This window comes from Sturnus vulgaris, chromosome 31 (genome assembly GCF_052056855.1).
Source record: "Sturnus vulgaris isolate bStuVul1 chromosome 31, bStuVul1.hap1, whole genome shotgun sequence".
Lineage (NCBI taxonomy): Eukaryota > Metazoa > Chordata > Aves > Passeriformes > Sturnidae > Sturnus > Sturnus vulgaris.
This window is the reverse complement of record NC_142273.1, coordinates 707,281-718,644: the sequence shown is the minus strand read 5'-3', so window position 1 is coordinate 718,644 and position 11,364 is coordinate 707,281. Positions and strand designations below refer to the sequence as shown.

Genomic DNA, 11,364 nt, shown 5'->3' with positions numbered 1-11,364 from the left:
CAAGGGCCACCTACACATGAGGACAAGAGCTGACCTCACTTCCTGTCCCTTCATCTGAAGAGCCACCAGCCAGTGGATAGGTGTCCCCAGCAGTGAGTGACAGCCAGTGCCCATGGTCGGGGACACCAGGATGGCTGGGAAGGTGGCACTGCTCCTGTGGGATGAGTGCCACAGGCACAGGCCTGACACCCCAGGGACAGACCCCGGTGAGGCAGAGACCAGTGAGGAGATGGCACTGGGGGCTGCGGGGTTCCCTGAGGACCCCAAGGCCAGCAGAGGCAGTGTGTGTTACCTACAGTGGGCCTTGGTGTGAATGGGCATGCAGGGTGGCTTTGGGGACAGGATAGGGAGGCAGGACTTTAGGGATGGGGATGTGGGGGCAGGAATGTGCGGACTGGCACTTTTGGGCTGAGGTAGCTCTGGGAATAAGGACAAGGGAACTGGGATGCAAGGACAGTAGGGGAAGAAGAACTGTGAGGATGTGGTGACAGGGAGGGGGTCGTGGGGATAGGATCATGAGCTGGTGGGGGTGACCTGAGCCAGCATGGGGTGCGTCCATGGTGTCCTTGTGCCCAGGGTGTCTATAATGTCTCCATGTTCTGCCTCAGTCCAGGGTGACCACAGTGTCCCTGACCCCAAGGCATCTGTGCCACACAGATGTGGTGCATGGGTGGCTGTCTCTCAGCCTCTCCAAATCTTTTGGAGACCATCCCTGTCCACTTTCCCACAAGAACTCCTGTCCCTACAGGGAGAGTTTGGAGACAGCCCCCTGACCTGCACCCTGGGTGCCGCTGTCCCTGTGGGGCCACCCCCACCTGCTGGTGCTGCAGGTACCAGCATGAGCACAGCTGGAGGGGGACAGGGTGACATTGTGCTGCCAGGGCACTCATTGGGGTGCGGTTCTATCCCAATAAGAAATATCTGCGTGGGTCCCACAGAGGGACCGAGCTGTCCCTTCTCACCCTGAAGATGCACCACAGTCACTGCTACCACTGCAGGGGCTGAGAGGGCTTCAGGGTATCAGCTGTGTGGGAGGAGTCGGTGCCAGTTACAGTGACAGTGCAAGGTGAGCACCACCACAGCTGGCACCCCAGCACCCCCACACCAAAAACTCCCACAGTCCCTTCCCCAGTCTGGAGGTCATGACTGTCCTGTCTTTTCCTTCCCGGAGCTCTTCCCAGTTATGGTGCTGGAGGGTCTCCCCGAGCCCAACAAGGGGCCCCCCTTAAATTTCTGCTGCCTCAGCACCCCCTGCAGCCATTAGCTCCCCTCCTTTACTGCTTCTATTAGTACGGACAGTTGGTGGCTATCCCGCAGGGGTCCCTGCAGCTCCTGGTGACCGACCTGGGGGTCTCCCACTCGGGGAATTACAGCTGTGAGGTGTGCTCCGAGAGGGGGACCGTGCTGAAGAGCAGCACCTGGCTCAGCGTCACAGTGTGCAGTGAATGCGGGGATGGGCACCGGGAGCCCCCACGAGTCCCTTATCCAGGCCATCATAATCCCCGCCCTGCCTTAGGAACCCCCCATCTTCTCCCCATTCTTTCCCCAGTGCCCTCATTCCACCCTAAGCACTCCCCACATCTCTCTGAGCCCCTGAATCCTCTCTGTCCCTTCTCTTGTTCCTTGTCACTGCCTGGGTCAGTCTTCTCCCACACTGGGGTCCCCTTTACTCCTCTCCTACCTCACCTTCCCTGCATATCCTTGTATCCCCCAACCATGCTGTTTCCCCCCAAGGGGTTCCATTCTCATAGGTATCCCTGTCAGTGCAAACCCCCGGGGGACAGGTGGCACTGCCTGGTGCTGAGCTGCACAGTGGCCATGGGGACAGGTCCCCTGTCCTTCTCTTGGCACCGGCAGACTTGGATATGCCGCTGGGTACTGACCCCCACCCGGAGCTGCAACACACTGGGGACAATGACAGCGGCCACTACCAGTGCTGGGTCAGCTACAGGGACAGCGTGGCTGACAGCCCCGCAATGAACATCACTGTCCTGTCTGAGCAGGACCCACAGCAACCCCCCATCCTAGCCATTCCACCCTCACCCCACCCACAGCATGCCACTTTCAGTAATGGCCACCACCAGCATAGGACACAACACCTCTGTGAGGAGGGCCCTCTGGTTCTGGGTGTCCTTCACCCACAGACTCCCATATTGTCCCCATCCCCTAACTGTATCCCTCCCCCCACACTAGGTGCCAGCCCCTCCCCCGGCCTCAGCTGTGTCTGTGTCCCCGCAGTGCCCGTGGCCAATGCCACCATCACCCCCGGTCCCCCGGCACTCCAGATGCACCCAGGTGACCCCGTGACCCTGCACTGCTCGGTGCAGGTGGGCTCAGCCCCTGTCACCTTCACCTGGCTGCATCACGGGCAGGAGGTGGCCCAGGGTCCCCTCGTGGAGCTTGGGGCCATCGATGTGGGACATTCGGGCACCTACCAGTGCGTGGCCACCAACCAGCTGGGACAGGACGGGCACCGCGTGTTCCGGGCACTCAGCCCAGAGCTGGCCCTGGAGGTGACACCACAGGGACACTGGATCACAGGTGGGGTCACACGGGCTCACCGGGGTGTTCAGGACCTCCAGGGTTCAGGCTGACCACTGCTCTGTCCCCCTCTGTCCCCGGCAGTGGCTGTGAATGTCAGCAGGTGTCACGATCCTCTATTAATGCATAGCGGGGGTCGTGATGGTTCTTTTGATCTCAAAGGTGCAAACAGGCAAAATGCAGGCAACAAAATCAGTTTATTCAACAACAGAAAATCAGTTTATTCAACCACAGCAATGCATTTCATCAAATGCCAACAACTCAGTTACGGTAAAGGGGAGAGGTATAGGATAGGGAAAGGGGAAGGAAAGGAAGGGATGGGAGAATAGCTACCAACAGACGAGATGGGCGTCCTAGCGGGTCATCCGATAGACGAGTCCTCGTCCGTGGGGAGATCTCAGGGGTCTTCTCCAGGGGGTCTTCATCAGTGGAGAGATCTCAAAGGGTCTTTTCCAGAGGGTTGCTCTTTTATAGTCCTTCTCCAAAGCGAGTGGCTTCTGGCCAAAAGGTGGGAAGATTTATGGACCATTGTGTGGTGCTGCAGGAGACAGGTACGGACAAGCACTCCTCAGTTGGTACAACACAGTCTCTGGTTGGTGCCACAACAGCACGGTCCAGTGAACACAATACACCAGCACACAGTCATGAGCATCCACCTGGCCCGGCCAGTAAACCATTGTTGGGAGTCAGCCTGGGTGGGGGTCCTCGAGGTCTCCTTGTGACGGTCGGGAGGCAAAATCGAGGGGAACTTCAGACCGACCCTTACAGCAGGACTCCCCTGTACCTGCTCCTGCTCTTGGCTGTCATTGGGGGCTGTCACTGGTGGCACTGCCAGGGTGGGTGACAATGGGAGGGGCATGGGGGTCCTGGAGTGAGGGGAAAGCCCCCAGAGTGGGGGCAGCACCCAAAGCCCCTGGGCTGGGGGAAACGGAGCCCACAGTGACCTCAACTGGGGGTCTTGGGGGTTGTGGGGCCAATTTGGAGGGTCGTGTTCAGGCTCCAGGGGCAGCCCAGGGTGGGATTTGCGGAACATTGGGATGGCACTGGGAGCTCCTAGAGGATTCAGGAAGTTCATAGAGGGGGAGTGCAGGGATATTGGGGGATCTTTTTAGGGTCCTGGGGGAGTTTGGGGGGTGCCCCTCCCTGCCAGGTTTGGGGTTCTGGGGCTCAGAGGGCTGGGGGCATGGGGGAGTTAAGGGCACTGCAGTGATGGAGAATTTCTGGAGGGTTCGGAGATGCTTGGTGTATCTGAGGGGAATCAGGAGTGTGGTGGGAATTGGGGCTCCAGTAGGGACTTGGGGGTCTCGTGGGTGGTTGGAGGAGCTTAGGTCCCAGGAAGGTTCAGGGCTCCTGGGGTCCCCACAGTCCACCCTTGCTTTTTCCTCTTCCATACCCACCTCCTGATTGGCCAAGTGACCAGGTGTCCCAGCTTGTGAAAGGGCCATTGATGGCCCAAGGGCTTAAAAAGCAGAGCATTAGGTGGCCAAGTGTCTGACCCTCTCTTGTCTTGAAGTGTCTGCATCAGACACTGTCCCCCAGTGTCTGCTGGGGACCCAGGAGTTTGAAATGATCTTGGTTTAAAAGAGAAACGTCTGCCAAGGAAAGCAGAAACGTTCCTGGAATGGAAAGAGGACCTGTACCTCCAAGTTGTATAACCGTGAAAATTATGGTGCTTGCAGACAAAACTGTAAGAAAAGGAATAACAGTTCATTGCTGGGAAATTTATAGAACAGAACAGAGGAAACAGCAACACGAGAACAGAAATTTCCAACCCGCTCAGGGCTGTTTGTTCATCTTTGGTGCAGTTCTGGCCACGGCCAGCAGGGGGCGCTGCAGGGAGCAATCCCGGCCAGCAGGGGGCGGTGCAGGGAGCACTCCCGGCCAGCAGGGGGCGGTGCAGGGAGCAATCCCGGCCAGCAGGGGGCGCTGCAGGGAGCAATCCCGGCCAGCAGGGGGCGCTGCAGGGAGCAATCCCGGCCAGCAGGGGGCGCCCCGGTGCCGCTCGAACCCCTCAGGGGCCATGGCGGCCTCGGGCGGGAGGGACCAGGGGAAATCGCTCCTTTTGCAAACTCACGCTTTGCACCAATCGCTCCCGGCACCAGCACCGGCAGCGCCCGGGCAGAAGAGACCAAGGCAGCAGCTTGGATCCCAGTGCCCAGGGGCAGCGCAGCAGTGTCCCGGGGCCAGGCACACACCCTGCGCAACACCCGCCACCGCTCTCCCTGATCCCCAACGCAAGGAAGGCACCACCCAACCCCAGGCAGCTCTCAGCTCCACAACAGCACCTCTCGGGCCTTTCCAGCACAATTCCTGAAAACCCTCAGCCTTTCACTGCCTTTTCCTCCGCCAGCCCTGGCACAGCAGCTTTGGGAATGCTGAATTGCCCTGGGATGCTGAGGAAAGCAGGTGCTCCTTGCTGACACTGCCAGGGCTCCTCAGGGGCTCCACAGCTCGTTTGGAGCTGCTGCTCTTCCTGGGCCACTGCTGGTCCCGATACAGCAACTGAAGGGGGAGGAGGAGCGGCCCTTTAAGGAGATTTTGCAATTAGGGCCAGGGTTCCTGAAATTCAGTCATGCTCCTAACCATAACTGTGCACAAACACAGGGCTTTGCTGCATCTCCCAGGGATTTTGGGCTACTGAGGAAGCATTGGACATATTGGCTCAGATGCCCCCAGCTCTGCCCACAAGAAGATTTTTTGTCTCCCGGGAAGGTTTTGTGGAGCTTTTCACCTTGGCCACTGCACAGGGATGGGCATTGGCCAGCCCTGCTCTGGCCAGCCCCAGCTGGCAGCCAGGACCTGAGGCTCCCCCCGCCCCCTTGGCTTTGATTCTCGCAGCTCTCGAGCTGCTGCAAAGGTGAGAATTCTTTCTGTGGAGGAAAAAAGGCCCAAGTAGCACAAAACCAGGGTGAGCCCAAGCAGTGGCTCTGCGAGGGCCTTTGATGGTTTTCAGAGCATGGCTTTCTGGAAACCCCCCCTGCAGGGGCAGCTGCGAGGGAACCAGTGCGGAAATGCAGCAATTGATCATTTGGTGCCTGTGCCCGAGGCACTGAGAGAGCCCCAGAACTGCTGCAAATGCCACAAGGATCTGCTCAACGACCTGACCGGGACCCTCCTCCTTCCTGAGCTGAGCAGGCAGAGCTGAACAAACAAAAACCATTTTTTCCACTTTAATCCAAAAGCTATGTTTTGTGTCCATGTTGGGGGTTGAATTGTTCCCTTTTCTGTCTGTGGAATTTCTCCCATTGTTATGCTAAGTAGTTGTGGCTACACCTTCAAACGATAGATAATGTTCTCTCGCAGGGAGTGTGTGGAGGGTGGGGGGGAGACCGGAAAAGGAAAAGGGGGAGGGGGGTCTGGAGCAGGCTCTCTCTGGCTCTCGCTTGGCTCGTGGAGTGCTAGGAGGACGCCCCGTGCTCCTAGCTACCATCTCCCCTGCCATCCCAGCGCCGGGAGCCACGTTCCCTGCTGTTGGACATCACTCGGCCGTTTTCCCCCCTCATCCTACTGCCTCCGGACACTCTGCCGAGCACCACGACCGACACCGTGAGGGGGGAGTCGCTCCTCCATCCCTCTCACCCCTGGGCCGCCGGTGCCACCACCCAGCCCCCTTCAGCTGCACGGGACCTGCCCTGCCCACAGCACTGATAACTGAGTGCAGGGAGAGAGGGCCTTGGCCAACAGGGACTGGAACTGAGCTATACTATTCTGTTGTCAATTTTTATAGCTGTTGTTTTCTGCTATTTTGCCTTGTTAGATATCAGTAAAGAACTGTTATTCCTTTCCCCATATCTTCTGCCTGAAAGCCTCTGATTTGAAACTAAAATAATTAGAAGGGACGGGGTTGCACTCTGCATCTCGGAAAAGGGTTCTCGCCTTTCCTTAGAAAATACCTGTCTTTCAAACCGAGACAGTCCAATAAGAGGGACAAGGGTCCTGTGCCCCCTGGCACTGGGGGAGGGAATAGGGAGCCCCTGGCGCTACTGGGGGCACTGGGAGCACTGGAATGGGGAGCTCTGGGCAGCCCCACATGGGACCCCCCACTCGTGGCAACCTCCAGGGCACGGTGGGCACAAATGAGGGCCTGGAGGTGGGGGGACATGGGGGGTTGCCTCAGGCAATGACCTCCAGTGCCCCAGTTCCCAGCCGTGCCCCGAGTGTCACAGCACATTCCCAGAGATGTCCCCGCATTCCCGAGGTCGCCCATGGGTTGCTGCCAGCTCTGCGTAGGTCACCTCGGGATCCTGGAGTGTGGTGGCACAGGGGGACACTGCGAGAGACACTGGCTGTGGCATCTGGGCACGGGGACACCCATGGGTGACGTGTCCCTGTGTCCCAGCCCGGACTCACCCCCCGTCTGCTTGGGGATCACGACGTGGGTGTACAGCACCTCCCCCTCCTCTGGGGGGGCCGGGGGCTCCGGGGGGGCCCTGAGGGAATCAAGGGGATGTGTGGGGGGGATGGGAGGTCTTGGGGGTTGGGGTGAAAGGGGAGAGTGTGGTTTGAGCCCCCCACTCACCTTTCCTGCTGCTTCCTGGAGGCTGCAAAGGAAAGAGGGGAGGGGTAACTGTGGGGTTCCCCAGGACCCTGACCCCTCTCATGAATCCTTAAACCCCACCGCTCCCTCAATGTCTCCCAGGACCCGTGAGCATCCCTGTCCCCTCAGAACCCCTGAACTAGGCCACTGCTCTGCATCCCCAGAGATCTCAGATACTCAGGACTAGCAAGAAGGGGGACCCTCCAAATTCCCCTGGGATCACTGAAAGAACCCCCAAAATCCCTGCAAGTCCCTCCAACACCACCCCGAATCCTTCAGGACCCTGAGCAAAGGTCCTGAGTTCTCATCACTGCCCAAGTCAGGAGCTCTGGGTGCCGCCCCATCACCCCCACATTTAGGTGTCCCCCCAGCTCCCGGGGTCCCCATTGTCCCCATTGTCACCCACCCCTGTTGTGGCACCGGTGCCAGCCCACAGCTGCAGCCAGGAGCAGGAGCAGGAAGAGGAGGGACCCGCCAAGGCCTGCGGCCACTGCTGGGGACAGAAGGGACACATCAGGGTCACCTGTCACGGCAGGACTCCTGCAATCCCAATGAGCTCGTGTGACCCCACCTCTGCTCCAGTGGTGTCCAGTGGTTCCCTGTGGTGTCACCTCCAGGGCCAGCTCTGGGCTGAGTGCCCGGAACACGCGGTGCCCGTCCTGTCCCAGCTGGTTGGTGGCCACGCACTGGTAGGTGCCCGAATGTCCCACATCGACGGCCCCAAGCTCCAGGAGGGGACCCTGGGCCACCTCCTGCCCATCGTGCAGCCAGGTGAAAGTGACAGGGGCTGAGCCCACCTGCACCGAGCAGCGCAGGGTCACGGGGTCACCTGGGCGCACCTGGAGTGCCGGGGGACCGGGGGTGATGGTGGCATTGGCCACGGGCACTGCGGGGACACAGACAGGGCTGAGGCCGGGGGAGGGGCTGGCACCCGGTGTGGGGTCATGAGGGAGTCTGCATGGTGGCACCTGGGGACAGAGGGTCTCCTTCACCCAGGACAGTGACCCCGTGGTGCTGGGGGTCATCATGTGGTGTCGGATGAGGACATGTGATGGGTGAGGGGTGGGGGATGAGGATGGGATGAGGGTGAGGTGAGGGTGGGATGAGGGATGCTGTGTCCAACGGCAGGGGGTGTGGAATGGCGTGGGTGGGATGTGATGGGTGCCATGAGGCCATCAACGTGGACATCACCCCAATGCCAAGGGTCTCAGTGCCTTGGGAGGGTCACACTCAGCAGGGTGAATGTGACCTGGTGTGCAGTGGGGGATGTGACAGCTGGGCTTAGGGATGCAGGGCTTGGATGTGCTGGGATCCCTGGAGCCAGACGGTCCCAGTTGCCCTGGTCTGTGACACCCAGTGGTGGGGGCTGTGAGCTGGGCTGGGCTGGGGATGGTGTGGGGGGATGAGGTGGGATGGGAATGTGTGGAATTGGGGATGCCGTGGGTGGGGTCACCCTCAGCCCGAGGGTCCCGCTCACCCAGGACAGTGATGTTCAGTGCGGGGCTCTCGGCCACGCTGTCACCATCACTGACCCGGCACTGGCAGTGGCCGCTGTCATTGTCCCCAATGTGCTGCAGCTCCAGGCCGATGCCCAGTGGTGCCCCCGAGACCCCCGATTCCACGAGAAGGACAGGGGACCTGTCCCCATCGCCACTGCCCAGCTCAGCTCCAGGCAATCCCCCAGTGCCACCTGTCCCCCGGGGGGCTGCATTGACAGAGACACCCCTGAGAGCGGGATTCCTGTGGGAGGGAGGGGACACAGGAGGGACTGCGACATGGGAGGACTGGGGGACACAAGGGAGAAGTGAGGGACTCAGGGAAGGGGAGGATCAAAGGGGGGTGAGGGAATCACAACGAGGAAGAAGGGGGCGCAGAGCCGGGGGGAGGCTTGGAAAGGGGTGGGAGAAAGGGAGATTCAGAGAAGCAAAGCATCGGGAGTGTTGACGGGAAGCACAGGGAAGATTTTGGGAGCCTAGAGAGGGATGGTGGGACCTGTGGACAGTGGAGGGACCTCATACAGGGAGACATGCACCCAGGGAAGGCTGAATGGACCTGGGAGCGCTGTGAGGACTTACCGTGCCCATCCCCGCACTCACTGCGCACCGTGACGCCGAGCCGGGCGCTGCTCTTCCGCACGGCCCCCCCCTCGGAGCGCACCTCGCAGGTGTAATTCCCCGAGTGGGAGACCCCCACGGCCGGCACCAGGAGCTGCGGGGACCCCTGCGGGCCCCCCACCAACTGCCCGTGCCGGTAGAAGCGGTACAGGAGGGGGGCTGGGGTCCGCAGAGGGTTGGGGGTGCTGAGGCAGCTGAGATTGAGGGGGGACCCCTCGGGGAGCTCGGGGGGACCCTCCAGCAGCGGCGCCGAGAAGAGCTCTGGGAAGGAGATGGGGGTGGGGACTGTGACTCTGAGAAGTGGCTTTGGGGGTGTCAGGATATTGGAGTTGCAGCCGTGGGGGTGCTCACCGTGCACTGTCACTGTCACCGGTGCTGACTGTGACATTCCTGAGCGCACCGAGCACCTGCAGCGGTAGCGACCGCTGTTGTGCAGCTGCAGAGGGGACAGGGACAGCTCGGTGCCTCTGAGGGACCCCCTGAGCTCTTTCTCATCCTTGTAAAATCGCACGCTGGTAACCGACTTGTCCTGCCAACCCCGGCAGCGCAGTGTCACCGTGTCCCCCTCCAGCAGCGCCCGTGCTGGCACCTGCAGCACCAGCCGCTCTGTGGGACAGGAGGGTCCCGTCACACTGAGGAGCCCGAGACAGCTCCAAAGTGGATGCTCATGGCACCGGGGACATCTGGTTGGAGTGTCCACTGCGCGGGAGGGTCCCAGGGACATCAAGAGCAGCCCCGTGGCACAGATGTCACCACAGGGTTCCCACCACACTGGGATGCCCTGGGATGTCCCTGTGTGCACGGAGTGGAGCCCAGCCAGACCTATCAGGGAGCCACCCTGAGCCTTTCAGATTGCCGCTTACCATTTGACACCAACACCGGGGGGCTGAGCCCACTGCCGGGTCTCTGACACTGGTAGGTGCCACTCTCGATGACAATGAAACGGTCGCGTCCCACCTGTGTCCAGAGCCCCCCGTCCCTGTACCAGGTGCTGTCACTGGCAGTCCCCGAGCCCTGGCAGGTCAGTGTCACCCGGTCCCACAGCACTGCTGGCATCCAGGGGGGCTCCACGAGAAGCTGTGGGGTCTGGGCACCTGCAGGTGACAGGGGACACCAGCCTGCCAGGGACACCACGGGAATGGGGACAGCGGGGCAGGGACATGGCATCCCGCGAGGACTCACCAGCGAGGCCGAGGGTCTGGGCTGGAAGGGAGAAGGGACAGGGCTGGCTGGGGGTGGCACCATGGGGACAGGATCACCTGGGGCACCAGGTGTGGTTTCTCTCCCTAAACTGTCCCAACAGGAAAATTGGACTAGCCCGTAGACTTTGAGGACAGGGACACCTCGGTCACCCTGGGCTGAGGCAGGACATCGGGACACTGTGGACACTCCCTGCCCCGTGGTCATCTCCCCCAGCCCTACAGCACCTGTCTCCAAGACCACATCCCCATGGCACCTGTCCCCATGGCCCATCTGCATGGGACATGACCCTTGTCCCTGTCCCTGCATCTCTGTCTCCCTGTCCCCACAGCTGCCCCAGCCCCAAGGTTCCTTTTGCCACATCCCCATGGCCCCCCATCTCGATCCCCCTGTTGCCATCCCCACATCCCAGTTCCCCTCTTCCTGTCCCCAGGGCCACCCCACGACTCTGGTCACACTGGGCTCCATGCCCATGCCCTGGCTCTGCTGGCCTTGGGGACCTCAGGGGACCCCGCAGCCCCCCTGTGCCCCCTCCCCACCGCTCTCTGCCTCACCGGGGCCCATCCCCGGGCCGTCAGGCCCGTGCCCGGGGCACTCACCCCACAGGAGCAGCGCCACCTTCCCGGCCATCCCGCTGTCCCCGGCCATGGGCACTGGCTGTCACTCGCTGCTGTGGCCACCTGTCCCCTGGCTGGCGGCTCTTCCCATGAAGGGACAGGAAGCGAGGTCACGTCTCGTCCCCACGTGTAGGTGGCCTCTGGTGGGGGCAAGGTGGGGGAAAGGTGGAGACAGGAAAGGAGCAGGGGACAGGCTGGGGACATTATACTATGGTCTGGGGTATGGAGCTCCCAGGAGTGACGGGCTCAGGGAATGTGGGGAACCAAGGATGGATGTCCAGGACAATGGGGATCCAGGGGAATTGGACTGCCACGTCTTTGGGGATTCCTGTCACAGAGGTGGTACATCCTGAGC

The 11,364-nt window shown here is 61.0% G+C and overlaps 1 protein-coding gene across 1 annotated transcript; it reads right to left on the bottom strand.

Moving 5' to 3' along the window:
• Positions 1–2,547: 2,547 nt before the first annotated feature.
• On the bottom strand, positions 2,548–11,040 carry LOC148220717 (high affinity immunoglobulin gamma Fc receptor I-like). Its single transcript, XM_088180991.1, has 11 exons — positions 10,992–11,040; positions 10,375–10,395; positions 10,056–10,286; positions 9,544–9,798; positions 7,650–7,964; positions 7,485–7,568; positions 7,061–7,082; positions 6,892–6,971; positions 3,486–3,594; positions 3,326–3,407; positions 2,548–2,628 (listed from the first exon to the last, which is right to left on the bottom strand). Exons 1-11 carry the CDS (start codon positions 11,038–11,040, stop codon positions 2,548–2,550), a joined length of 1,329 nt encoding a protein of 442 aa, XP_088037117.1.
• Between the last annotated feature and the right edge of the window lie 324 nt (positions 11,041–11,364).